The following is a 27,114-nucleotide window of genomic DNA, read 5'->3' on the forward strand; positions in this document are numbered from 1 at the left end:
GTGTTTGAAATCTTTCTCCTTCAGGAATTTTCTCATTCCGTTTTGTGTATATTTCGGCTGCCAAACGAAATATGATATTTAGGGATTGTAAACAGACACTTAAAACCTTCCCAGATGGAGAAAGAAGCAAAGGGACTTTTCCCATTTCCTCCTAAATGGGTGAGATGGTATCTTTTTGGGGGTGGAGGGATGGAGGGGAAGAATTAAAGCCTTCTCGGAAGTCTGGCTTTCTTTTTCCTGCTCCCACTAAGGCAGGAACTGTGAGTAGGGCTAGACCATTGACTCTCTTAACTTCATGACTTAAATCCCTTAGTAAGTTGGCATGGATAATCTATGGCTGAGACAGAGTTTATGGCAAATGACTCTTCTGGGGTTGAAATAAGATAAATAAGATAAATATAAAAATAAACCCCACGGGGAACCTAAAGAGTGAGAACAGATCCCATTGCTATTTGAGATTGGAAGGAAAAGTCAGGCACTGAATTATGTCTCAAAGTGTACTTGAAGATAGTTGAGTAACTCTACATTTATTTTGTTTCCTCTGTGAAACTAATGGCTGATTAATGGTATTTAAATCTACTGGCTATCATGAATGTATCATTATGGTTGTATATTAAGGTATAAAAATAATATTGAAAATCCACTTAGAAATGGGTAAAGAATAGGAAGAGATAGTTCAGAAGAAATGAAATGCATTCGTTTTCTGGTTGCTGATTGAACCCAGACAAGGCTAGGAAAACGCCCTACCACTGAGCTACATTCCCAACAGAGGAAAGGAAATTCAAATAGCCTTTACGAATCTGGAAAATGGCCGGGCGGTGGTGGCGCATGCCTTTAATCCCAGCACTCGGGAGGCAGAGCCAGGCGGATCTCTGTGAGTTCGAGGCCAGCCTGGGCTACAGAGTGAGTTCCAGGACAGGCGCAAAGCTACACAGAGAAACCCTGTCTCGAAAAACCAAAAAAAAAAAAAAGAATCTGGAAAATGCTCAACTTTGATAATATTGTAATACTTTTATAAATTAATCTAATAACTGGACCTTTAACAAAAGAAATACAGATTAAAAGGTACTATGTGATTGTCAATACTTGTGTATCAGCTCAGCAGAGGGTTGTGGTGGAATTTTGAGAGGAATACCTTTTTTTTTTTAAGAAATCCTTTTATTTAATTAATTAATTTTATTTATTTATTTATTTATTTATTTATTTATTTATTTATTTATTTATTTATTTATTTATTTATTTTTTGGTTTTTTGAGATAGGGTTTCTCTGTGTAGTTTTGGTGCCTGTCCTGGATGTCACTCTGTAGACCAGGCTGGCCTTGAACTCACTGAGATCCGCCTGTCTCTGCCTCCCAAGTGCTGGGATTAAAGGTGTGCGCCACCACCACCCGGCAAGGAATATCTTCTCAGTGGAAATTCAAACTAGCAATTTTTAAAGAAGGCATTTGAATAATCCCCATCAAATTCCAAATTCATGCACTCTAACCAAACAACTCCACATCTAAGAATTGTGGCTGTGCTCACATAAAAGACGAATACGTAAAAATAAGTTATAGCTTGTGATAGCAAAACTGATTCTGATTAGCTAAATAAATTATGTGGTGATCATGTACCACAATACTGTGTGTCATTAGAAAGAATGACATGGCCGGACGGTGGTGGTGTATGCCTTTAACCCCAGCACTCGGTAGGCAGAGGCAGGCGGATCTCTGTGAGTTCGAGGCCAGCCTGGTCTACAGATCGAGATCCAGGACAGGCTTCAAAAGCTACACAGAGAAACCCTGTCTTGAAAAACCAAAAAAAAAAAAAAAAAAAAAAAAAAAAATGACATGACGTAGCAGGAAAAGGCACCTGACGCCAAGCCTGACACCCCGAGTTCGATTCCGAGAACCTACATGGTGGAAGGAGAGAACTGACTCCTGCAAGCTGCCCTTTGACTTCCCATAGACACATTATGGCACCACCCCACATGGAGACAAATAAGTAAATGAGGAAAAGAAAATATAGACTAAGGAAGTTAGGCCTGGTGACAAAAACCCCTGGTCCCAGCTACTTGGAAGCTGAGGCAGGAGGACTGCCCACCTGAGCTACACAGAGTGACTTCCAAGCCAGGCTGGGTAATTTAGTGAGACCCTATCTCAACATTTAAAAGTAAAAAAGAGGGCTAGTGATACATTTCAGTGGCTGAGTCCTTGCTTAGCATGTATTCAGCGACCAACACTTGGGGGGAAAGAAAAGAATGAGGAAGCTCTCTATTTTCTGGAATGAAGCCATCTCCAAAGTGGAGTGAAGAGAAATGTGTGAAGAGAAAAGTCAAATTGTATTCACGTGGGTTTTGTCTGCGAGACCCGTGTCATAATAATGAATATGTATATGAATTTGTATTCTTGTACAGAGACTGTCTGAATAGACATGTTGGAAGCCAGCTAATAGTGGTTGTCTTGAGGAGAGGTAATGAATGGCCAGGAGAGACACGCTTTTGCTTTATATTATTCCCTTCCTTTTGGATTTTTTTTTTTTTTTTGGTTTTTCGAGACAGGGTTTCTCTGTGTAGCTTTGCGCCTTTCCTGGAACTCACTTGGTAGTCCAGGCTGGCCTCGAACTCACAGAGATCCGCCTGGCTCTGCCTCCCGAGTGCTGGGATTAAAGGCGTGCGCCACCACCGCCCGTCCTCCTTTTGGATTTTATTCCATGCATAAGTATCATGTGCCCCCAGATAAATCAATAATGTTTTATCTTTTTCAATTTTGGTTTTGCTTTTACTTGGTAAAACAAACAAAAAACAAACAACAACAAAAACAAACAACAACAACCCACCTGTGCATATTTATACAAAAGGTATAATATACTCAAACATTTGAAAGGAGCTATGGTTGGTTTCGTGGGTAAACTATCTTTGCAGTTCCAAATCCCATGGCAACCGTCAACCGCATACATTTTTGTTTAAAAGCGAACAAAACATCTTTAAAGATTCTACCAGAACAAGGACTATCAAGTCGCTGCCCACCGTACTACTTGTTCGTGAGCAAATGACCCTTCGCCTGCATGCATGATTCTTGTAAGTCCGCACAGTCCGCTTCCGGCTGCTTTCTCGGAGTTCTCTGAAGTGAAAGAATCTTAGCATCACACCGAAGAATGCACGAGAGAGCAGGCTGAGATCTGTGAGATGTAAACTGTCCTTAAAATAAGAACAAAGTTGTGTGAGGATTAATGAGGCTTGTTTGTCTGTTCTTTGTAATCTTCTGATTGCTTTGTGACAAGTTTCACCAGTGCGTTCGTTTTCCAAGAAATGTCTGATAACAGGAAAGGAATGAATCAGAGTAGCTCACTATACTAGTGCACAGATTTCCACTTGCAGGAACTAATCATTTATTACTCATGCACATGTACTTCAGAGGGGAGTGTATATTATCTTATTATCCCCTCCCTGTGGGTTCATGGTTTGTCTCCTCATAGTAACACGCTGTACCTATTCAGCTTTCTTTTCCTTTTCTGTTTCTAATTATTTATGTTAGCACACCTTTAGCGGTTTTATTAGGACATTTTTATACATGCACATTATGATACTTTGTTCTGACTGCCCTCAGCTGGACCCTCTGTTCCCTTTGCCTGGTTCCAGAGAGTTCTTTTTTCTGCGCTCATGTCTTATGTACTCCCTGATCTCACACCCCCCTGAGAGCTTCATTTTTCATTATTTTAACATGCCCTGCTTTTTTAAATCTCTTATGGCTGATTTTGGAGTGAAATCTACTTTCTCAGATGACAGATTAATTACACCAGCTTGTTTTCCGATGCTATTTGCTTGGTAGATCATCGTCCATTCTCTGACTCTCAGTCTGTAGATGCCTTTACCAGTGTGATGTGTTTCTCGTCGGCAAGAGTTGACTCTAGTTCTTTGTTTTGTTTTGTTTGCTTTTGTAACGGTTTCATTGTAAAGCTCTGGGTGCCTTGGAGTGTGCTATGGAGACCAGGTTGGCCTCAAACTGCCTGCCTCTGCTTCCTGATGGAATTAAAAGCATGCACTACCAAGTCCCGCTTGGATCTAGATTTTTGGTCAAATCAGCCCACTTTGTCCCTTTGTTGGTGAGCTGAGGGCATTTACTTTTAATCTTGCTGTTGGGAAACGATTACTAATTCCTGTGACTGTGTTTTCCTGGATGCTTGGATTATTTGCCCTGGACTTTCTTCATCAGAGTTAGAGTTTGCTGATTTACTGTGTTGTCCACGATGGGTTCCTTTCTGACTCTATTTCTTCTGTCTCTACCATGAAATCTATTTTTTCCTTACTGAGACTCTCTTTTCTATCTGTACACAGCAGTGCTTCTCAACCTTCCTAATGCTGTGACCCCCAACCATAAAATTATTTTCATTGCTACTTCATAACTGTCATTTTGCTACTGTTATGAATCACAATGCAATATCTCTTGTTGTAGAATATTATTTTAAGATGTGTTACTTTTGTTTGTGCTGTGGAGCATTTGTTTAATGATGCAAAGATGTGTTGCATACTTTTACGTTGCATTTGTTTAACTCTGTGAAGCTGTGTTACTGTGCCTGTCTAAAACACCTGATGGTCTAATAAAGAGCTGAACGACCAATAGCAAGGCAGGAGAAAGGATAGGCAGGGCTGGCAGGCAGGGAGAATATATAGAAGGAGAAATCTGGGAGAAAAAGAAGAGCAAGAGAACAAGGAGAGGAGGACACTAGGGACCAGCCACTCAACCACCCACCCAGCCATGGAGTCAGAGTGAAAGTAAGATTACAGAAGGAAGAAAGGGGAAAAGCCCAGAGGCAAAAGGTAGATGGGATAATTTAAAGTTAAGAAAAGCTGGCAAGAAACAAGTCAAGCTAAGGCGGGCATTCATAAGTAAGAATAAGTCTCTGTGTATATTTGGGAGCTAGGTGGCAGGTCCCCCCAAAGAGCGAAAACAACCAACAACAATCTGTGTTTTCTAATGGTCTTAGGCTACCCCTGGGAGAGGGTCTTGCAAAGTCCACAGGGGTCATGTTCCACAGGCTGAGAACCACTGGTTTATCATCTTCTCTTAAATCCTTGCTGCTGTACAGGCTTTATGATCAGAGACAGCTCCAGCTCGTACTTACCTCGAAGTGTCCTTCGTGCTACAGTAATTTTAAAAGGTAGCTTCGATGGGTGCAGTAGTTTGGGTTAGCAGTCAGGTACTTTTCGGGCTTGGAATCCATTATTCCGTGCTTTCCTAGCACATATTCAGATGTCTCTGTCTTTGTCAGTTGATTGACATTTTCCCCGTAGAGATTTCAATATTGCCACGTTGCTTTATGTTTTTGACATCTTGACTACAATCTGTCATGGAGAAGCTCTCCTCACATCATGTCTATTTGAGATGATAAACGCCTATGATGTTTGAACGTCTGCATGTCTCTCTAGTTCGGGGGGTTTTCTGCTATAATTACTTCGAACATATCCTTTGCACCTTTGTTGTATACCTAAGCTCCTTCTATCCCATATATTCCCCCAGTTCCCTTGACTGTATTACAGGGTCTGAGGCACTGTGATCATCTTTGGTGACTTTATTTTCCTAATGATGTTTGAATATGGTATTTCCTCTATCTTGTCCTCTACCCCCGTTATTCTACATTCTGCTTGATCAAATCTATTGATGATACTTTCCCTCTTCCCTTGCTTTGTTTTTATTTATTGAGTTTTTCATTTCCGACATTTCTATTTAGTTCTGATTTTTCTTCAAAAATCTCAATTTCCTTGCTGGATTTTTCTTCTATGTTGTTGATTTTTTTTTTAACCCATGTTGCTAATTTTCTCATCCACTTTGCTGAATTTTTCTTGTAAGCTGCTGTCTTTCTTCACCCCATCCTCCACTGAATCACCTCACTTGTTTATACTATTTTTTCTGGTAATTGACCATTTTTACTTTTTTTTTAATTCTTGGTTTTTTAAGACAGGGTTTCCCTGTGTAGCCTTGGCTGTACTAGAACTTACTCTGTAGACCAGGCTGACTCTGCCTCCCGAGTGCTGGGATTAAGGGGGTGTGCCACCACCGCCTGGGTCCATTTTTACTTTTTAAATCATCTAGCATTTTACTTCTCTCAGTATCTGAGTTCTGTGAGTGAGGAGTCACATTAGTTTACTTTTTTCACATGTCTTGTCTTTCCATGTTGCAATTTAGATATCTGATGATTTGTATATCGATTCTAGTTTTATTTAGCAATTTTTTTTTTTCCTGGAGCTGAGGACCGAACCCAGGGCCTTGCGCTTGCTAGGCAAGCACTCTACTACTGAGCTAAATCCCCAACCCCTTATTTAGCAATCTTATTGAGCAGCCTACTCAACTTGAAGTATCACTTAGAAGAAAGCAAACTGTGGAAGCACCTTCTGCCTGCCCCTGTGGGCAACAGACTGCAGCTATGTTCAGCTCATATCTGGGTGTATCACCAACCTTTTCCTCTGCACTTTTCAGAGAGTCTTTCATTTCCTTTGTGGATCCCAATGCTCTTTCTATCTCTTTTGGAATAGAGTCTGTTTTTTCTTCCAACTCTCTTCTTCACTGGCACACAGAGGTGGCTGCTAGCCTGCCATCTTACCCAGAAATCCTATTTAGTTATGTGTTTTTTTGAGGGAGGGCTTCTCTGTGTTATAGCCCTGGCTGTCCTGGAACTCACTTAATAGACCAGGCTGGCCTCGAACTCACAGAGATCTGCATGCCTCTGCCTCCCGAGTGCTGGGATTAAAGGCATGTGCCACTACCACCCAGCCTTTTCTTCTTCTAGTAGTGAGGATTGAATGTGAGGCTTCAAATATTCTGGGCAACTGGTCTACCATTAAATGACAACCCCAACCCTCCTTTTTTTTTTTTTTTTTTTTTTTTTTTTTGAGACAGGGCTTCACTACATTGCCCAGACTATCCTTGAACTTGGAATTTTCTCACCCTAACCTCTCAAGTAGCATGGATTACAGCTTTGGGCCACCAGGCCTGAGCTCTTACTGTTCTTTTCTTTCTTTCTTTCTTTTTTTTTGGTTTTTCGAGACAGGGTTTCTCCATGTAGCTTTGCGCCTTTCCTGGAACTCACTCTGTAGACCAAACTGGCCTCGAACTCACATAGATCCGCCTGCCTCTGCCTCCCGAGTGCTGGGATTAAAGGAGTGCGCCACCACCGCCCGGCGTACTGTTCTGTTCTTTTCTTGAGTAGAACATCCCTATGCGATTTACCTTTCTATCTCCTGAATATCTTATACTAACTCAGCACTAATATGGAATATGGGATTTTTTTTAAGGTGGAAGACAAATGCATTTTGACAAGACTTAAACCAGTCTCAGTATGCTATGCATTCTCTCATAGATTCAAGTGATCCTTTTCCAACCAAAATGAGCAGAGAAATAGTGTATGGTCCAGGGCAATGGATTCCTAATGGAGGCAAAAGTCTTGATAGCTGAAGGAAAGGGCATGGTTAGGTGCCCTTGTCTACAAGGACAGACTGCAAGCTTCAAATGACAAAGTGTAACCTGGAGACATTTTGCCCAGTTCTTAACTTAGATATTGTATAACCTTCTCCTAGCATGCCCAGCCCACAATTCTGTAAGAGTAATAATAGGAATAGCATCTGTGCCACTTCTGTTCATAATAGGAAAACCAGGCCTTTCCTTACAAAATTTCTCAGCAGAACAGTGTTTGTAACCACGCAGGTTGCAAGGGCACTCTCATCTGGAAAGTAAAGGGCTCTTCTGTTGAAGATGTCACTTCCTGGGTAGGGACTCCTCGGCATTTCTGCAAAAGAATACTTCAATGAGTTCTGCAGATTCTTTGACTCGATTGTCAATTTTTCAGTAGGCTTGGAAAATTTCATAATAAACCATTAAGGGGGGGTGTGATGACAGTTTCTTTTCTCCAAGAAAAATCATTGCAGCTCGCATTTAAAATAACATTTCTCCCTTTTCCTGGCTGCAGTTGCAAGCATCTCTCGGTACCACTCTGCATGAGGTAAGGTAAGTATTTTGTCATCCTCTATTATTAGGGAGGGATTCTGAGTCATGGAGAAGCGAAGTGATTTTTCCAGCCTCAGAAATAAAGGGATGAAAACGAAGCTGGCTGATGAGTGCATTATTTTAGGATGAGGACAACTGTGTTGGTGTAGTCTCATCTTCCTGGACAATGGCAAGGGCTTCCTAATTGGTTTTCCTGCCCCCAGTTTCTCTGCTCCCTACAATGTACTCACCCCATCGTTACCGGAATTACATTCTGAAATCACGTCACACACCCTTATAAATATCTCTGATAACTTGTCATGCTTTCCCCTTGTGTGTGTGTGTGTGTGTGTGTGTGTGTGTGTGTGTGTGTGTGTGTGTGTGTGTGTGTTTTGGCAGGGGGTGGGATGGGGGGTTAGGGTGGTGGTGGAGGGGGGAGCATCTCAAGCTCAAACTGCTTCCTACGGCATCTAAAGCCCTTTTGGGATTCTTTTGTTTGTTTGTTTGTTTGTTTGTTTGTTTTGAGACAGGATTTCTCTGTAGCTTGGGAGCCTGTCCAGGAACTCGCCCTGTAGACCAGGCTGGCCTTGAACTCACAGAGATCCGCCTGCCTCTGCCTCCCAAGTGCTGGGATTAAAGGCGTGTACCACCACTGCCCAGCCCCATTTCGGGATTCTAAGCTGCCTTGCCCATGTCCTTTGCCAGTCTTCTTCCTCTTTACACTGCTCAGCTACACTCCGATGATCATGTATGCCCATTGCTCCAAAGCCCACCCCCATCTCTGCCCTAGCACGCCTTTCTTTCTTTATGCTTTGCTGTTATGGTGTGATGAAGGTTTGATCTCTAGCCTGGGGAGACACTGGGAGATGATGGAACCTTTAGGGAGTGGGGCTGAATTGAGAAAGTTAGATCACTGGAGGGACCCATTTGAAAGAGATCATTTTTTTTCTCTCTTTGTTTCTTGGCCAACATGAGTGATCGTTCTCTTCTGCTACATGTGTCCGCATGGTGCTTGACTTCATCACAGGCTCTGGAACAGCAAAGCCAGCTGACGCCCACCTAAGATCTCTTTAACAAAGAGATCGTTCTTTTTTGTTTGTTTATTTTGTTTTGTTTTTCAACACAGGGTTTCTCTGTGTAGCCCCAGCTGTCCTGGAACTTGCTCTATAAACTAGGCTGGCCTCGACATCATAGAGATCTGCCTGCCTCTGCCTCCCGATGTGCACCACTACCACCTGGCCAAATCTGGAGTCTTACACTCTAGTGGCCACAGGTCCCACATCTGGGTTAGCGTCTTTATTGCATTTTTTTCATGATGGAAGTGGAACCCGTCCCACATTTAACTGGCCTTCACTCCCATAAGCTTTGGCAATGAGCAATCTAGACAATAGTCCTTTTCCTTGTCCTTAGCACTCTGAATAGCAGGGGCCCCAAAGGCCTCACCTCGCGCTCAAGCAAAAGTGGCAGATCTTTCAGTCTCATGGAGGCAGATCCTAGACACCGTGACTGGAGGCTACACGGTCATGTTTGCAGGTAACCCGCTTGACGTCATCCTATAGATTGATCATGCAAGATCCTTGGCTCATAACTCCTCCAACAGTAATGTTGTAAGCCCCTGAACTTCAGCAAGAAATAATATTTCAGCTGGGCCTGGTTTTACAAGCATGTCATCACAGATACTCAGGGAGGTGAGGCAGGAGGATTCCAAATACAAAGCCTGCCTTGGCAAGTGAGTGAGACCCAGTCTCAAAGGGCTGGGCCAGCACTTGCCTTGGCATGTGGAAGGCATTAGGTTAAATGTACAGGAATACACACAGAGGAGAGAGTTCATCTGTTGTCTTTTATGCTAAATTGAAAAAAAAATTCTCTGGTCACTAAGATGATTCATATTGAAGAATGTCACAGCCGTCTATACTACAGTGGTTATACTGATTTACATAAAAAGTAAATTCTCACTGGGCAGTGGTGGCACATGCATTTAATCCCAGCATTAGGGAGGCAGAGACAGGTGGATCTCTGTGAGTTCAAGGCCAGCCTGGTGTAATCAGACATTTCCTGTCCTAACCACTGGGTCTCAAATAACCAAATCAGAGGCTGAATATGAATTATAAATGCTCAGTCAATAGTTCAGGCTTATTACTAACTAGTTCTTACAACTTAACCCATTTCTTTTAATCCATACACTGCCCCAAGGCTTGTGGTCTTGACCTCTATGCCATGTTATGTGTTCAACTCATTCTCCCTCTGGCTGGCGACTACCTCTCACTCCACCCTTCCTCCCAGCATTCTCAGTTTGGCTCTCCCACCTAACTTTATCCTGTTCAGCCATTGGCCAGTCAGCTTCTTTATTAAACCAATCACAGTGATAAATCTTCACAGTGTACAAAAGGATTTCCCACAGCAGCCTGGTCTACAGAGTGAGTTTCAGGACAGCCAGGGCTGTCTGAGAAACCCTGTCTCGAAAAAAACCAAAAACTAAAAAATAAGCAAACAAAAAGTAAATTCTCATACAGCTATCATAACAAAAGGACAGAGAAATGTAAAGTCCTATTCTTTGGGAAACTGGATAGATCGAGACACAGCCCAGCAAATACTTTAGATTTTGGATGTATGGGTGAAGAAGCCAAAGCTTTTGGTGGGTTTAAAAGAGCCTGATGGGTTACAGCAAAAGACTGTTCATGCCAGACATTTAATAAAAATGATCTTGTAGTCTCACGTATGTAAATGTTGCTATAGCAACCGTGTGAGCAGGTGGATTGCTCACTCAGAGCTGGCTGTGAACCTCCCCGGTGGCACAGTCTTCCTCACCCAGAAATGGAAGGTTTCTTCCAGTCACACATGGGTGCCTTTCACACCCAGCCCTTTCATCTGACAAACTCCCTCGGGGACATGAAGGGAGAGTGGAAATTCCCAGAGAACGAGAGTCCTTCCATGCCCAACTCAGTATCAGTGTGTGCTCCCATCGGGGAGGCAAGCTCAGAGTACCTGGAGATGATGGGTGCGTGACTCCCCCAGTAGATTTCCAATCCCTCTCTGGTTAGAATGAGTGTGCAATCCACAGCAACAGGAGCAACGGAGCCAGCAGCGATGGAGGGTAGAGAGCACCTGCTACATCAGCAGGTGTGTTCTGGGAAACCTCTGGAGTGGAATCCGCACCTGCAGCATCCTGGTGTCCCCGGGTTTCTCCACATCTCACAAAGCCTTCCCAGGCGTGGTGGCGCGCGCTGAAGGCAGAGGCGGGTGGATCTCTGTGAGTTCAGGCCAACCGGCTACACGCAGCTAGTTCCCGGCCAACCAGGGCTACCTACGGAGACCCTGTCTCAAAAGAAAACATCCAAGATTGGCCTTGGGACTGTTTGCCTCGGCCATGAAAAGGAATGGGAAAAGGAATCCAGCCACCAGCATCACTATTATTACTGTTATTAGTGTGTGTGCATGGTTAGGGAGGTCCATGCTATGGCCCAGGTACAGGTAAGAGGACGACCTTGTGGCATTGGTTCCTCCTTTTCACCTTTACAGGGGTCTCGAGATTCGACTCCGGTCACCAGGCTTGCCTGGCAAGTGACATTTTTTTTTTTTTTTAACCTGCTGAACCATTTTACTGCCCGTCCTACTTAATTTTTATTTTTCCTCTCACATTTTAAATATTTGGGTTTTTCTCTACTCCCGAGAGTTAAATCGGCGCTACAGGGTTTTTCATTATATGATCCTTTTGGGCAGGGATAATAAACACTTTCGGAGGTGTGTGTGTGTGTGTGTGATCAGTGAAAACAGGTAGCAGGCAGTGAATTATTCTCATTTTAGGACTCCTACCCTGTTACAAATATAACCCAATGACTGCAGTAGTCCAGGAGAATAGTATTACTATTTTACAGGTGGAAAACGGGAGCTGTGAGGAGATGAAGTGGTTTCCCTCAGGGTCGCATGCTACAAAGTAGCTGAAGCAGGGCTAGAATCTAGCTTGGTCTGACTCCAGAACTCCTAGTCTTAACCAGAAAGATAATATTTAACTAATTACGTAGATATTGTATCCTACTACATAATTCACAAGATGCTGCACAGCGACTTACCCTAGTGCCTCCCCCCCCCCAGTTGGTTGGGTGCAGTACGAACTAACAAGGCTTCAAAGGGACCGGGATGTGAACTGGGTCCCTGACATTTAAGCTCTGGCTTCACAATTGTAAAACTTGAGTGATGGTATACCGGCTTGCAGGGGTATCATGGCAGATCAAATTTTTTTTTTTAACGTTTATTTATTTACTGGGGAGGTGGGATATGTGTGCCATGGCCCACGTATAAAGGGCAGAGGACAACTTGTAGGGGTCAGTTCTTTCTTCCTAACCCGTGGGATCCAGCTCTGGTCGTCAAGTTTGGGGGCAAGTGCCCTCACCTGTTGACCCATCTTACTAGTTCAGTCATGATAGATTTAATACGTACAAATCTGGGTACAAATAGACCGTAACCATGGCATTATGTCATGATGTATCAAGACTTGACTCTGACTGTAATGAATCCCCCCGGAAGCAGCACTGCTTAAACTGAAATCTGGGGGTTCCACCAGTGTGTGTGTGGGGGGGGGGGGCGCTCTGAGTTACATTTGAGAATCCAAGTTAAAGCCCGAACACGGTCATATCCACTGATTGCTGAGGGAAAATAGAGGGGGAAACAGGGTGGTGTGAAATAGTATGTAACAAATTCTCTTACACCATGGCAGTATGTGTGCTGCTCACGCCCACGTCAAAAAAGGAACGTACTATGAAAGGATAGTCCTAAGGCCAATATAAGGAGGCAAGGGGCAAACACTCAGCCTAATCCCAGGATCCTACACACAGGGTGCATGCTGGGAAAGACGCTAGAAGGAGTGCATATGTAGATGGCAGGGGCTTTTGGAAACAATTGGAGGGGACTGCCGCCACTTCTTTTGAAAAAGCAAAAGCAAATGGGCTAGCAGAAAGGTCAGCTTCCTGGTGACGGCCTAACTATATACTTCTGTACTCCCTACTTGGTGGAAAGAAACAGTAAAAGGAAAGAATTGGGTGTTTTCCTAGTGGAAGGAAGAGAACAAAACCTTCTTCAGAAGTTAGCATCATCTTTAAACGAATTCACTTGCCGCCGGAGACTGCCAGCTTCACAAGCATCTTCTAGATAAGGTCTCTGTGCGTAGGGGTCTCTAGATAGGGGTCTGGAAGATAAAGCAACTGGTGTTGTGTCGGGTGATGGGAAACAGAAATGCAGGAAGGCAGATGGTGGCTGTTATGTTGGCTAAGACCTGATGTTCACCACACTAAGGTAGTTTGCTTTTTCCTCCGGTAGCATCCCTTTGGCAAGGTGTGAAGGCACCATCCTCTTTATAGGTGATCTCTGGCACCCATCCTCCCTTTATATGCTATGGACAAGAAACTGGCACCACCACCTCCTTCGGGGAAGTCATTAAACTGCACTCAGGCTCTGTCGCTCCTCTACGGGGCCCAGTTCCATGAAGATCATGGTGAGACATGAACTGACTGCAAACCAAAGCCTGCGGTTAGTTCCGATGGGTTGCGCTAGTGGTATCGGACATGGGGGCAACTTGAAGCTCTAACTTTGTGCCCGGCCAATCATGCATATGATCAGTGCATCCTGTTGTCGATCCTTTAGGCCTCTTGGTTTCCTGTTTCTGCTGTTCAAGCATAGCTTGCTGTCTTTTCAGGCCCCTGTCAGGAGAGATCTCAGGATGAATTTCACGCATTCTTGTATACCTTCATTTTAAATCAGATGATTGAAAACTGTACTCTTCAACCAGAGTTAGATTCCATTTTAAGGTTTAGCTGCTCCAAAAGCTGTTGTCCTCCCAAGACATCTAATAGGAAATTGTGAATATATTACCTGCCTGTATTTTAAGTTGGTGCTCCCCAAACACCCTCTTACTGTTTGTTGAAAATCCGCTTAGCCGTTTTCACATGATGTGTTAATAAATGTCATTGTATCCAGAGAGATTACTCCAAGAAGATTAAAGGTCGTGCTAACTCATCTGGGTCCTAGAAGTCCCAAGGCTCCTTAAACTCAGGAAAATTCCTGCAAAGCCACACTGTTTCTCTAAGGGCCTAAAGAAAATGTGTTAACACAAGACTTAGTAACAACTTTTTAAAAGCTTTCCAGGATAAAACACCTAGAGAAATCCAGCAATGGTTGTTTAGTGCGGCGGTGCTGCCCTGTCCCCTCGTGCGTCCTCCCTCCACCCTCCAAACAAGGATCATAGAAAGTGCATGTCCCAGCTTGGCCTCTGTTGCTGTGATAAAAGATCTTGACAAAAAGCAAGTTGGGGGAGAGAGGAGTTTATTTCAGCTTACAATGCCAGTACAATACATTATCTTGGGGGATGTCAAGGGAGGAATTCCGAACAGCTAATCTCATGCCATTCACAGGCAAGAGGGGAGAGAACCAACCGAAGGCATGCATAGTCACTTAAGCTCAACTCAGTCTCTCCACTCATAGACTTCAGGACCCTCTGCCGAGAGAATGGTGCTGCCCACAGGCAGTTGGGTCTTCCTACATTCATTATACGTAATTAAGACAATTCCCCCCCCCCCCCATCAATCCAATCTAGACAATCCCTCATTGAGACTCTCTTAACAATTTGTGTTAACTATCACAGTGCACTCTCTGCTTAGCAGAGTGAAGTCCAAGATGACTTTTGGCATCTCTGCTTTTTAAAATAGTCTCCTGTGGTTGGGGAATATGGTTCAGTGGTAGAATACTTCCATAGCATATTCGAGGCCCTGGTTTCAATTCTCAGCACTATAATAAATAAATGAATAGCCTCCTACACATGAATGATATTTTAGAAAAGGATGGAAGGCATCATTATCAAGGAAGCCTGTGGTCCTTCTCTTGGCTAGAGCCTTTATCTTGGGAGAGAGTTTTTCCTGGGAGCCTGAGTAGGCAAAAGATCTGGGCAGACCAAGGGTCACACACAGCAGCAAATCATCTTTATTCAAAAATAAAGGAGTGATTTAAAAGAAACATCCTATTTGCCAGGCCTGGGGCAGCAAGTCTGTAACTCTGAAGTCTGAAGGCTGAGAAAGAGATTGGCAAGTTCAAGCAAGGCCTGCGTGGGCTACAGAATGAGTTCAAGGCCAGCCTGTGAAACTCAGCAAGACTCTCGCAAAATAAATGATTCAAAAAGGACCAGGGAGTACCAAGCAATCTCCGGTAACACAAGGGAAAAAAAAAAGTCATACTCAGAGTACCCCTCTTCGTGTCCTACACTTTTGAGTTGTCCCGTATCTCCACAGTCCTTTGAGTAAATATACATATTCCTAAAGGTCCTTTACGCAAATATACATATTCCCAACTTCACACATCTCTTCATTCTCTTCCCTGCTTAGTTTTCTGCACAGCACTTCTTCTTTCCAACGTAGTGCATAATTATTTTATTTCTGTTCTTATGGGAAGGGAAGCTCAAGGAAAGTAGGCTATTGGGAATTTTAAAACGTATATTGATTTTTATATTTTTTATTTTATATTTGTGTGTCTGTGGGTGCGAGGTCACCTACGCAGATGAGCCAGAGGACAACCTCAGATGTTGTTCCTCAGGACTACTGCTCACCTTGCTTTTTGAGACAGGGTCTCTCACTGGCCTAGAACTCACCAACTAGGCGGGGCTGGCGGCTAATGAGCTCTAGCGATTTGCCTATCTCTACCTCCTTAGTGCTAGTATGACAAATGTTGGTTTATATATATATTTTTTTGAGACAGGGTTTCTCTGTGTAGTTTTGGTGCCTGTCTGGATGTCACTCTGTGGACCAGGCTGGCCTTGAACTCACAGAGATCCACCTGTCTCTGCCTCCCGAGTGCTGGGATTAAAGACGTGCGCCACCATCGCCCAGCTTTAATTTTAATTTTTTTAAAAATATGGGTTCTTAACTGGGTGGTGGGGCACGACTTTTATCCCAGCACTTGGGATGCAGAGGCAGGCAGATCTCTCTGAGTTTGAGGCCAGCCTGATTTACAGAGGGAGTTCCAGGACAGCCAGGACTACACAGAGAAACAAACAAACAAACAAAAAAGCGTTCTGGAGATTCAACTCAGGACCTCATAGTTGTTAGAAAAGCAAGCACTTTACCTCATCATTCTTGTCTATTTCATTCATAAGAGTTCAGCAGACACTGAGTAGTGCTGCCTCAATATCGGCGAGTGATAGAAGTAAGATCTGAACCCAGGTCCACGCTACTAGATAAGCAACTGAAATTGTGAGGGTTAGAAGCTATGACATATACCCCAAGGAAGAAAGAATGTTGTTCATCTTGTGAATGGTTAACTAGTGAAGAAAAACCACCCGGTGTGTAGAAGGGCAAAGAAAGAGCCTTAACCTCCCTTAACATACGTGGAGTGTGTGCTACTGAACGTGTAGCTGAAATGCAAAATGTACATACAACTTAGCAACTTAAAATCTTGTGCGTCTTAGCAGGAAATGGAAGCTTAATGATCTTTGAACCTGGTCATCTAGGGTCTGACCTCAAAACCAGAGCACATTCTTTGTTACCGTATAGCTTCAGGCCAGTTCCTTAATCTCTGTTATCTAGTGTGTGTTAAATTTCCTGAAGACCGTCCAAAATTACCCAGATGGACAGAAACCAGGCTATGCCTGCCCTACAGTACTGTTTCATACATACTATTTCAACTGTCTTGGTTTGATGTGATGAAGCAAAAATTTTAAATGCAACTGCAAGAAGTTAGACACTATCTAGATCCACCCAGCTATAACAACGCTACGGTGTCATTTGAGCCTGGGCTAGGACCTCTCCTGTTTTATTAAACTGGAGTGAATTAAACTGGTTTGGGCAGTCCTCTGAGAGGTTGTCTGCAAGTGAGAGAGGCTACCAGGCAGGCTTCAAAGGGAGTGTTTGGATCAGGAAATACCCCCCCCCCCCCCCAAAAAAAAACCACAACCAAACTAAACGGCTCAAGCCATTTTGTAGGTAGGTTAGCTCAGAACACATAAACACACCAGCCAACAGCACACCATTACCAGGCATTTCATTGTGTCCATTTAATATTACAGCGGCCCTACAAAATACAAGGAGAAAGCATGTAACTGAGCGCAGTTAGGTAGAAAAGGTCTAATTTCTTGGAGGAAGTGGGAGATAACTCAAACTCAGAAACGCGGGTACAAATGCTTCGCTTCCCACGCGTGCCAAGACGTTACGATCATCCTCCCTAATCTCGGGTGGCTTCGCTTTAAAATTCGGTAGAAAGAAACTCAACCTCCTTCCCTCTTCTGTTTGGAGGTTGAGGCTCTCCCTTCACGTTTCCGCGGCAGAGCACCCCGCTCTCCTCCTCCTAGCCTTTGGTCCCACAGATGAAACGTCTCGGGGTGGGAAAGCCTGTAACAGATGGGGAAGGATCCGGGGGCGTCAGCTGCAGCGCAGGCCTACCCCAGCGGGAATTGGAAGCCATTCAGGGAATTATGGGCGTTTTGTTCCCAGCGCAGCCCAAAAAAGGCGCGGAGAGAGGATGGAGGCAACCCCCCATTTCCATCAAAACGCTCCTCCTGGGGCGCCTGCCTGCGGGAGAGCTCCAAAATTGGCAACTTGGACCTCGAAGTCGCCCTGTTTAGCCCACATTTCCCCCAAACCCCAGAGGAGAAGGAGGAGGAGGGTGATTCAAAATGCAAATTGCATTGCGGGTGACAGCAGGTAGGATGGGGATGCGTGGCACCGGGCTGGGGAGACCCCGTGACCTCAGGCGCCCTCCGCGCCCGGGATTCGGGAAGGGGCCGCAGCCCGCGCTTCCGCCTCCCGACCGCTGCCAGACAATGAGCGGTTCCTTTCCGCCGGGCCGGGAGGGCAGACCGGATCGGGACCCGCGCCTTCCGCAGGGCCCGCCGCCGCCGCCGCCGCCGCCGCACACAGGTGGTTTTCCGTCCGGGAGGGGCGGCCTCGGCACTTTTATATAACAATAGAGCTGTGCGCGCCGGGAATGCGCCCTTGTCGCCGTCGCGGCCCCCGCCGGCCACGCCTCCATCCGGCTCCGGAGCCGCGCCGCCTCCGTCCTAAGTTGCCTGCGGGGTGGTACAGGCAGCGGAGGTTGTCCTTGAAACTCCCCACCCTATCTTGGGAACCACGGGGTCCGGATACGGACTCCCCTGGCTCTCCACCCGCACTAGTTCTCTTCCCGAGGCGACAGTCCCGCGCTGGCCCTACAGGCTACCGCAGCTCCCCCCCCCTCCCCCAGAGCAGCCCGGCTGTGGCCAGAAGCGCACTGCGCGCAAGCGCGTTTGGAGCTTCTAGAGTGCTCAGTGCGGGGCTCGGGCACCGCAGGAAACCAAGGAGGGATCGGGGGCCGGCCTCACGGTCCACAGTAGCCAGTCGCCGTTTTCGCTTGAGTTCCAGCAGCCTGCAGCTCTTGCGGGAGCCCTCTGCCTCGTCTCCCTGGTTGCGGGATCGTTGGTGAGGCCAGGCGTCCTAGGCACCTAACCTAGGCTGCCTTGCCAGACCGGTTCCTCTTAGAAGGCAAACTCCTGCTCCCGGTCTCAAATCATTAAAGGAGCACGACTCCGCCGAGCTCGGTGGGTGACCCGTGGTTGGGGGAGGCAAGATTTCCGGAACAATGGCTCAGAATGTCTCATGCCACCAAAGCAAAAGAAAAGTGTAAGGCTAGCCGACGAGGTTTTTTTCTGCACCCCACCCCCCCCAAGTTGAGAAAACCTGGGGTTGGAGAGCTTCTGGTTTTCTGGACAACCAAACGCTTGTTTGCTTAGTTGCTTCAAAATGTTTCAACAAAACCCTAGTTTGTTTCGAAAGATGTTGGATTAGCATTTAACACTTCGTCGGGTCACTAAAGCCCAGGCAGTTCACCAGCCCCAACACAGGCTCGGCTAAAAGAGCATCAGAACAAACAGAACTAGACGTTTTAAAGAGCCAAACAAATGCCACACACGATCTAAAGGAAGACGGAGAGGGAGGCTCTGGCGGGTCGAGAGTTTGAAGGGGAGGTGAGGGGGAACCCACCAAGTTTTATTAAAGCTAGCTTGAGAGCGCAAAAGTCGCGAAAAAGGGCTTTTGTGCTTGCTAATTGCACCACTGGTGCGCAAGAGTTCGACGCGAAGTGTGAACTCTCAACAGAAGGAAACACGAGACAACTGAAGTGCCCTGGTTTATGTGCCCTGCTCCTCCTCCACCACCGCCTCCTCCTCTTTCTCCTTCCTCCCGCCGAGCCCGCAGTTGCAGCCTGTTTGCACTGGGGCTTATCCGGAGCGGAAATTCCTTTCCGTTTTTGTGAATGACAAACTCATTAACAATTCATCAACACAACCTGTTCCAGCCGGCCCGTCCCCACGGCAACAGCCCCTTCCGCAGCGCGCTCATTGGCTGGCGGAGAGAATGTATCCATTGAGACGCTGGCTGTTTGTATCCATTGAGGAGCTGCCTCGCACAGGGGGTGTGCTCTCGCCGAGTCCTAGGGACTGTGAGCAAACCGAGTCTTGAATCCAACCGGGTTGGATCTGAGGTGCAGCCTCAGAGGGAAGGATTAGGAGCCGCTAGACGTTTTTTTCTTTTTCTTTTTCTCCCCTCTCAGTGGCACGGAGTCCGAATTAATTGGATTTCATTCACTGGGGAGGAACAAAACTGGGTACCTTCATTCAGAGAGCTTCGCTGACTCCCAAGAGTGATCCCTGCAGCCCGGTGCAGAGGGACCACCGGCTTGGCTTCCGTGCCGCCTTCCCAAACCGCTAGCCTCGGCTTGGCAAAGGCGAGGCAGAATCGAACCCCGCTCCGAGAGCGGCAGCTTCGGGCAGCGTGCTCGGCCTATGCCTGCCTCGAGGGGCGTCTGCTAGGCACCCCGCCTTCTCCTGCAGCTCGACCCCCATGATAGATACGCTCAGACCCGTGCCCTTCGCGTCGGAAATGGCGATCAGCAAGACCGTGGCGTGGCTCAACGAGCAGCTGGAGCTGGGCAACGAGCGGCTGCTGCTGATGGACTGCCGACCGCAGGAGCTGTACGAGTCGTCGCACATCGAATCGGCCATCAACGTGGCCATCCCGGGCATCATGCTGCGGCGTCTGCAGAAGGGCAACCTGCCGGTGCGCGCGCTCTTCACGCGCTGCGAGGACCGGGACCGCTTCACCAGGCGCTGCGGCACCGACACCGTCGTGCTCTACGACGAGAACAGCAGCGACTGGAATGAGAACACCGGTGGGGAGTCGGTCCTCGGGCTGCTGCTCAAGAAACTCAAAGACGAGGGCTGCCGGGCGTTCTACCTGGAAGGTATGTTGTGCATCCCGGGTGTGCAGGGCTGCGGGCTGGGGAAGCCGCCGGCGAGGTAGCGACCGCCGCGTGCGTTCTGCTTAGGGGAGCTGGGTCCGCGTGTTAGCTTTTCCTCCCTGGCCACCCCCCACCCCCCAAAGGGTTCTATCTAACCAGGCAACCTCTACCTTCCTCTCGCTTTCTTTTGGTTTGATTTCAAATTAAGATTCGGAAGACTGGAGAGGTGGCGGTAGGTCAAAATATTAAGAGGAGTTGTCAATTTTTTGCATTTCCGGATCCAGATGAATAAGAGTTCCCTGGGGGGGGGGAAGTAGCCGGTTGTGTTCCTAAAGGTGCATACTTAAGTGTGTTTCTCTTAGGACTGCAGGGGGTTCATTGGGTGCCTCGGTAGTGTTTCCTGCACCCAGCTGCGGTGCTTCTCACAAGCTGAAAATTACTACGGCGTCTCTGGTTACAAGATTGCTTTTCTTGTTCTGGCAGGTGGCTTCAGTAAGTTCCAGGCCGAGTTCTCCCTGCACTGCGAGACCAATCTAGACGGCTCGTGCAGCAGCAGCAGCTCCCCGCCCTTGCCAGTGCTGGGGCTCGGGGGCCTGCGGATCAGCTCCGACTCTTCCTCGGACATTGAGTCTGACCTTGACCGAGACCCCAATAGTGCAACGGACTCGGATGGCAGCCCGCTGTCCAACAGCCAGCCGTCCTTCCCGGTGGAGATTCTGCCCTTCCTTTACCTGGGCTGTGCCAAGGACTCTACCAATTTGGACGTGTTGGAGGAGTTTGGCATCAAGTACATCTTGAATGTCACCCCCAATTTGCCCAACCTCTTTGAGAACGCAGGGGAGTTCAAATACAAGCAAATCCCTATTTCGGATCACTGGAGCCAAAACCTGTCCCAGTTTTTCCCCGAGGCCATTTCTTTCATAGGTGAGACTGATTTACAGTCATTCATAGAGTTGAAGATGTTAATCTGTTTTTCTGCAAGCTGTTTTGCTGGCCTGCAGGTCTTTACTGTTCCTAGAGTGTTCTTAATTCTGGTTTACCTTCCTGTAAAGGGTCACAGGGCCCTTTGACATAGCAGATCATGGGGACTATTTGGAACATTTCCTTGAACCATTTAATTCTACTTTTAAAAGGCTGTTCCCAATCGGCGTGTTTGTGTGTGTGGGTCTCTAGTCAGAGTAGGAGAGTGAAGAGAGCTAAGTAGAGCCACTCACTTAATAGACCCGAATCCTAGAATTGCTTTATCATTTTAAAAAGACCCAGGAGTTATTTTAGGACACCCAAGTTAGTTGTTGGAAAGCAGTTCGAATACTAAATGTTACCCAGTTGAGTGATACTGCAGTGTGCTGGTAACAGTGAGACTCTGGGTAACCTGATCTCAGCAGGAAGAACTGTGGGCTCGGAGCCTAAGAGAAGCGAATCTCCAGGCATTGTGGTGCATTTCCTATTACAAAGGAACTCATTTTCAGGCCTTGTAGACATCCTGTTCCTCCTAATGGCTGTCCCCTGTGACTTCCCTCTCTTTTAAAATGCCTGAATACCTCCATTGTTAGCTGCATAACAGTTGGAGAATAATTTAATAGACCCTTGCAGTCTGCTTGTCTGTATGAGAGACATTCAGGACCATATTGCAGGATTTCTGGTACTCACATGCTGAGGCAAAGAATGTACACATTAAGGAATTTTTTTATCGTTGGTAGAAACGTAATACAAAAGCTCTCTTTACAGGAACTATCTGAAATATGTCATTGTGTTTGGTGTACATGTTTATCTCAGTTATACATTTTCTCTGGCCTTCAGGGCTCAACTGCCACACACGATTGTTTTGAATGCTCCGTCTTAATTCAGATTTTAGGCTGAGCATTTGCAGAGGGTGGTTTTTCGGTCTAGTAAAATCTTGCCTTTCTTTTTGTGTTCACAGATGAAGCCCGAGGCAAAAACTGTGGTGTCTTGGTGCATTGCTTGGCAGGCATCAGCCGCTCCGTCACCGTGACTGTTGCATACCTCATGCAAAAGCTCAACCTGTCCATGAACGATGCTTATGACATTGTCAAGATGAAGAAATCCAACATCTCCCCGAACTTCAACTTCATGGGCCAGCTGCTTGACTTTGAAAGGACACTGGGACTCAGCAGCCCTTGTGACAACCGTGTTCCAGCACAGCAACTCTACTTCACCACTCCCGCCAACCAGAATGTCTACCAGGTGGACTCCCTGCAGTCTACGTGAAAGGCACCCTACTTGGCCTAGCTGGGAGTGTCCCGTTCCTTCAGCAGTTTCTCTTGGGCAGCAGCGAGCAGGCTGCTTTCTTTGTGTGTGGCCTCAGGTGTCAAAAATGTCACCAGCTGTCTGTATTGGACAAGGTTGCCAAGTGCAAAATTGGTTATTACAGAGGGAGAGATTTGCTCCATTCATTCTTTCTGGAAGGACAGGACATGCTGTCTAGATCCATGGCAATAGGTTTGCTCCCGTACCCCAGCCTACCCAAGCAGGGACTGGATGTCCGTCCAGATGAAGAGGGTAGGGCCAAGAAGTAGGGTAGGGGCATGTGTTCTCTAGGGCCTCCAATGGCTGTTTCCTGTTGCATCTGGAACTAACTGTATATTGTCTTCAGTGAAGACTGATTCAACTTTGCATATAGTGGAGCCAAAGAGATTTTAGCTCTGTATTTGTGGTATCGGTTTGGGAAGACAAAAACAGAACTGATACTCTTTTAATTGATTATTGTAAATATTTGATCTTTAAATCACTTGACCAGTGTTTGTTTGGCTTGTATTTGTTTTTATCTTTGAAGGGTTTAAAAGAAGTCCAAAGGGAGAGGAAGAGCAGTATGCCACTTAAAACAAAATAAGGAAAATTTTGCTCTTTTCTAATCCAAAGGGTATATTTGCAGCATGCTTGACCTAATTGTACCAATTCTGATGACATTTTCGCAGATATTATTATCACTAAGACTTTGTTAAGGTGCGATCTTAAGTATCTTTCATATATCTTCCTTCTGATCCCCCCCCCCCCCTTAATGTACTTTGACTCTGCCTTACCTTTGTAAATATTTGGCTTACATTGTCTCAAAGGGGGGGTATCTTGGGAAGACACCAAAATTGTGGGTTCACTTTTTTTTTTAACTTTAGCTGTGCTCAACAGTATATTATTACCTCTGTACAAAATTCTTCAGGGAGTGTCACCTCAAATGCAATACTTATGGTTGGTTTCTTTCCTTTAAAAAAAAATGATATGAAACTGGAAGTGTGTGTCTGTGTGTGTGTGAGCATGGGTACCCATTTGATAGGTGGGATGCATCAGGCTGTGGAGAAGGGAGGACTAACTTGCTCCATGATGTTCGTGGTGTAAAGTTTTGAGCTGGAATTTATTATAAGAATGTAAAACCTTAAATTATTAATAAATAACTATTTTGGCTATTGAATGTGTTTTTATTTTTAAATGTCTCCTTAGTGTGTTAAGTAACACATTTAAGTAGTGGGAACTGATAAAGCTTGTAGTGATGGCCAAGGCAAGGTTATTACTGTTTTTCAGACAGAAATTAATTTTGCTTCTTATCAAGAAGACTTAATAGGGTATATATCATACATACAGATAATGCGTTATGAGTAGTTCAGGCTTAATATTTTCTTCCCCTGGAAAAATGAAGTCCACAGTATATCCCTTCTATGGTTTGGCTATCTATAAATTGCCAAAAGAAGACTGTGCCAGGATAATGACAGCCACATGGTAACCTCTGCCCTGCAGGATCCTCTACTCCATAATCCTTTGGCATGCTAGGAAGGAAGTAGAGATAATCATTTTTTCCAGGCTGTCTGCTTCTACTGGAAGTTATCTTAGCACAAGCTAAAATGCCCCCCCCTTCTGTGCACATGACATTCTGATGGCATGTTGACTTTCTTATGGACTTGCAAGTGGTCGCTTAGGATGAAATCTTGCTCTCCCAATTCAAGTCTGCTTGTGTGCTTAGCTGTTTCAGAATGTAGGCCAGAACCCCCACTGAACCTCAGTTATAGACTTGAAATTTCCTTCTGAGCCAAAGGCTGGGCATTCTGTCATTTTAAATTTTTATTTATTTATTTGGAGACTTTTTTTTTGAGCACGGAAGTACATAAACCAAAGGTAGAAAGAAGGCATGCCTGTTAGAGTAATAAGTGCTAGGACGTAGATTTGGGGATCTCACACCTGAGCTCTACCATTTTGAAATGGGAAACTGAGCATTCGACACCAGCAACACCACGGGAGACGACTGCCATGCTCTTCGGCATTCTAACATGTCATTGGCAAGTGGATTTCATTCTGCAAGCAATTGTGCCCACATGCCTGGGAGTGATTTTTTTTTTTTTTTTAAGCGACTAAGTCCAAAAACCAAACTGCAGAAAAAAAAATAACCGAGTCAGGCTCCTATTTGGGTGTCCCCAAGTCAGCAGGAACCCAGAAAGCAGAAACGGAAGGCAGGCAGTGCAGCTTGGCTCCCGTTAATCCAGTTCTGAAGAGTTTCCGTTCCTGGCATTCCCTAAACTCCCCGTTCAAAGTAGGGATTTGCAAGCAGCGTTTCCTGTCCAGCTGCAGCTCAAGTAGCTGAGCGCTTTCATTCCTCCTTTCCTCTGATTTCTTTTCTCTCTCTCTTTTTTCTTTCTTTTTCCGTGGAGGGGTGAGGGGTGGGGTGGGGACGGGGGTGGCGCTGTGGGTAATTTTAGCGCGTTTCCCCTTGGTGGACCGACATCTCCATCCCTCCCCGAACTTGCACACTGAGTTCCTACTGCCGGGCTCCAGCCGACAGCTGGCCTCCCCCAGTACTTCCTCTTATTTCACTGAGGGTTTGTTTGTCAGTCCACTTCTGAAATTAATAATGTTTTCTGGCCAAGTGCCACAAGCCATTACCACAAAGGGGAAGTAACACGTATGAATAGCAGGAAGCCAGGCAGGGTCACAGTGTGAGCTGAACCTGTGCAGGGAGCATAATTGAGCCTGGCCCATTCAGCAAGTGTCTGAGAGTGATTTCAGGAGAGGGAGCTTGCAGCATTTAAGCAGCTCAAGCTGTGAAAAAAAAAAAAAAAAGAAGTGTCCAATAAATTGGGAGCAAATGGTCTTTGTCACCAGGCTGAGCGAGGGAGGCAGAGCACGAAGAGTTTAGGGTCCCCATAAAGTTGCAGCGTTTGGGGTTTCTCCCCTCCTCCTGGCATATTGTTTTGTAAGACTGGTGAACGCAGGGGTGCCTGCTTCCTCTATTCCCACAAAAGGGTTCACGTTAAAAGGGTGATTTTTACGGTTCACGTAGGCCAGGAGATCCAAAGAGCTGCATGCTTTTCTTCCCTTGCTCCTCTGAAAGGGGGGAGGTTGTAACTGACAGCATGGGCCCTCACCTCACCCCGCCTGTAGCCTCCCTTTCTTCCTGCTACCCTGTCGGCTTTCTTTGTGCTTGCAAGGAGCCAAGCAAGAAGGCTATCATTTTCCTTCTCAGAGTTGGGCTGGTTTCCTGAATGGAGCCCTCACCGTTACCAGGGGCAACCTTCGCCCGCAGCTGCGGCTCTGCGGGCTCCTTCACTTTCTGTCCCCATTTGTGCCATCCTCCGGTCTGGGAGAAAGTACTACCTTCCCGGCCTTGTGGCGGGAGGAGGGGGCTCTTGGAGGAGAGGAGGTCGTCCGCAGGTTTTGTGGGTGCGGCAGAAAGCTCAGGGCAGCCGTTAGTGGGGTGGACAGGCTTTAGGGTTAAAAGTGGAATGAAGAAGGGTTGTCTGGGGATAAAAAAAAAAAAATACCACCAGTCTTCAGAGGAATGAAAACGGAGATCTGCATGCACCCGAAATTGGAAGGCAAGAATTGTAACTCTTTTTTTTTTTTTTTTTTTTTTGGTTTTTCAAGACAGGGTTTCTCTGTGTAGCTTTGCGCCTTTCCTGGATCTCGCGCTGTAGCCCAGGCTGGCCTCAAACTCACAGAGATCCGCCTGCCTCTGCCTCCCGAGTGCTGGGATTAAAGGCTTGCGCCACCACTGTCCTGCAAGATGTAACTCTTGTTCTCTCACTAATGAAGGAAGTAATCCTGAGCAAGGCTTTCAGCCTCACTGAGTTTTTTGTTTGTTTGTTTGCTTGCTTGTTTTTTCTTGTCTGTTAAATGAGTGAATGCTTATCTATCATTCAAGGCTCTTCTCGTACTTCTAACCTTCTGATCACGGGTGGGTGGGACTTGTAAAAGGATAAAATGAGAAGGGGGGTTGAAACTGTCTATGATAGGTACCACATACTGTACATGGCGAGTAATACCACATTTACTCCTCAGAATGGCTCTATGAGGTAGGCTTTATTATTGTTATCTTCCAAAGGGGAAACTGAGGAAGTGAGAGCTGGGGAACATTTATATCCACCCATATGGGGCATCTAGTGCTGTGTTGGGGAATCTGTGTGTGTGTGTGTCTGTCTGTCTGTCTGTGTCTCTCTGTCTCTCTCTCTCTCCTGTGTTGGTGTCCACTGGCCATTGTTACCTTTCAGAACTGACCTCCGAGGCTCTGTCTACTTTAAACTGCTTGTCCTCAGTATTTACTCCTCTCTTTACAACATCCTGTGATGCTGGATAGGAAGTGGCGCCTCCATTTTTACAGCCGAGGAAGTGGAGGAGGAATCAGAGGTTACCCGGCCTGGGATGCCCACAGCCAAATCATGAAAGGCCAAGCTGCCAGAGAAGTGTCAGTTCATCTGGAAGCTTCTTCCCTTCCTCTCCAGAGAGAAGTTGCCCAACCCCGGGGCCCGATGAGCACATAAATTACAAAACCCGTGTTCCTAAGGATCTCTTGCTAGCGCTGCTGACCTGGCCCTGACCCTTGCTCACACTCCTCTGTCAGGGGAGGGAGATTTCTGGATTTCTGAATGCAGCTCCCCTCCTCGCTCTGAGTCTTCTGGAAGAAATTTGTGAG

At 46.1% G+C, this 27,114-nt stretch overlaps 1 protein-coding gene across 1 annotated transcript; it reads left to right on the forward strand.

Annotated features, from left to right (window-relative positions):
• The first annotated feature begins 19,367 nt into the window (after window positions 1-19,367).
• Window positions 19,368-23,628, forward strand: Dusp6 (dual specificity phosphatase 6). Its single transcript, XM_052753213.1, has 3 exons — window positions 19,368-20,207; window positions 20,688-21,128; window positions 22,126-23,628. The coding sequence occupies exons 1-3, from the start codon at window positions 19,808-19,810 to the stop codon at window positions 22,431-22,433; spliced, it is 1,149 nt and encodes a 382-aa protein (XP_052609173.1). The 5' UTR covers window positions 19,368-19,807; the 3' UTR covers window positions 22,434-23,628.
• The last annotated feature ends 3,486 nt before the right edge of the window (window positions 23,629-27,114 follow it).

This window comes from Peromyscus californicus, unplaced genomic scaffold, assembly GCF_007827085.1.
Source record: "Peromyscus californicus insignis strain IS unplaced genomic scaffold, ASM782708v3 Scaffold_24__1_contigs__length_46423439, whole genome shotgun sequence".
NCBI lineage: Eukaryota > Metazoa > Chordata > Mammalia > Rodentia > Cricetidae > Peromyscus > Peromyscus californicus.

Coding starts and splice junctions, on each gene's coding strand:
- Dusp6 (XM_052753213.1), top strand. CDS start 19,808: ATGATAGATACGCTCAGACCCGTGCCCTTCGCGTCGGAAATGGCGATC. Junction 20,208..20,687: donor CCGGGCGTTCTACCTGGAAG/GTATGTTGTGCA, acceptor TTGTTCTGGCAG/GTGGCTTCAGTAAGTTCCAG. Junction 21,129..22,125: donor CGAGGCCATTTCTTTCATAG/GTGAGACTGATT, acceptor TTGTGTTCACAG/ATGAAGCCCGAGGCAAAAAC.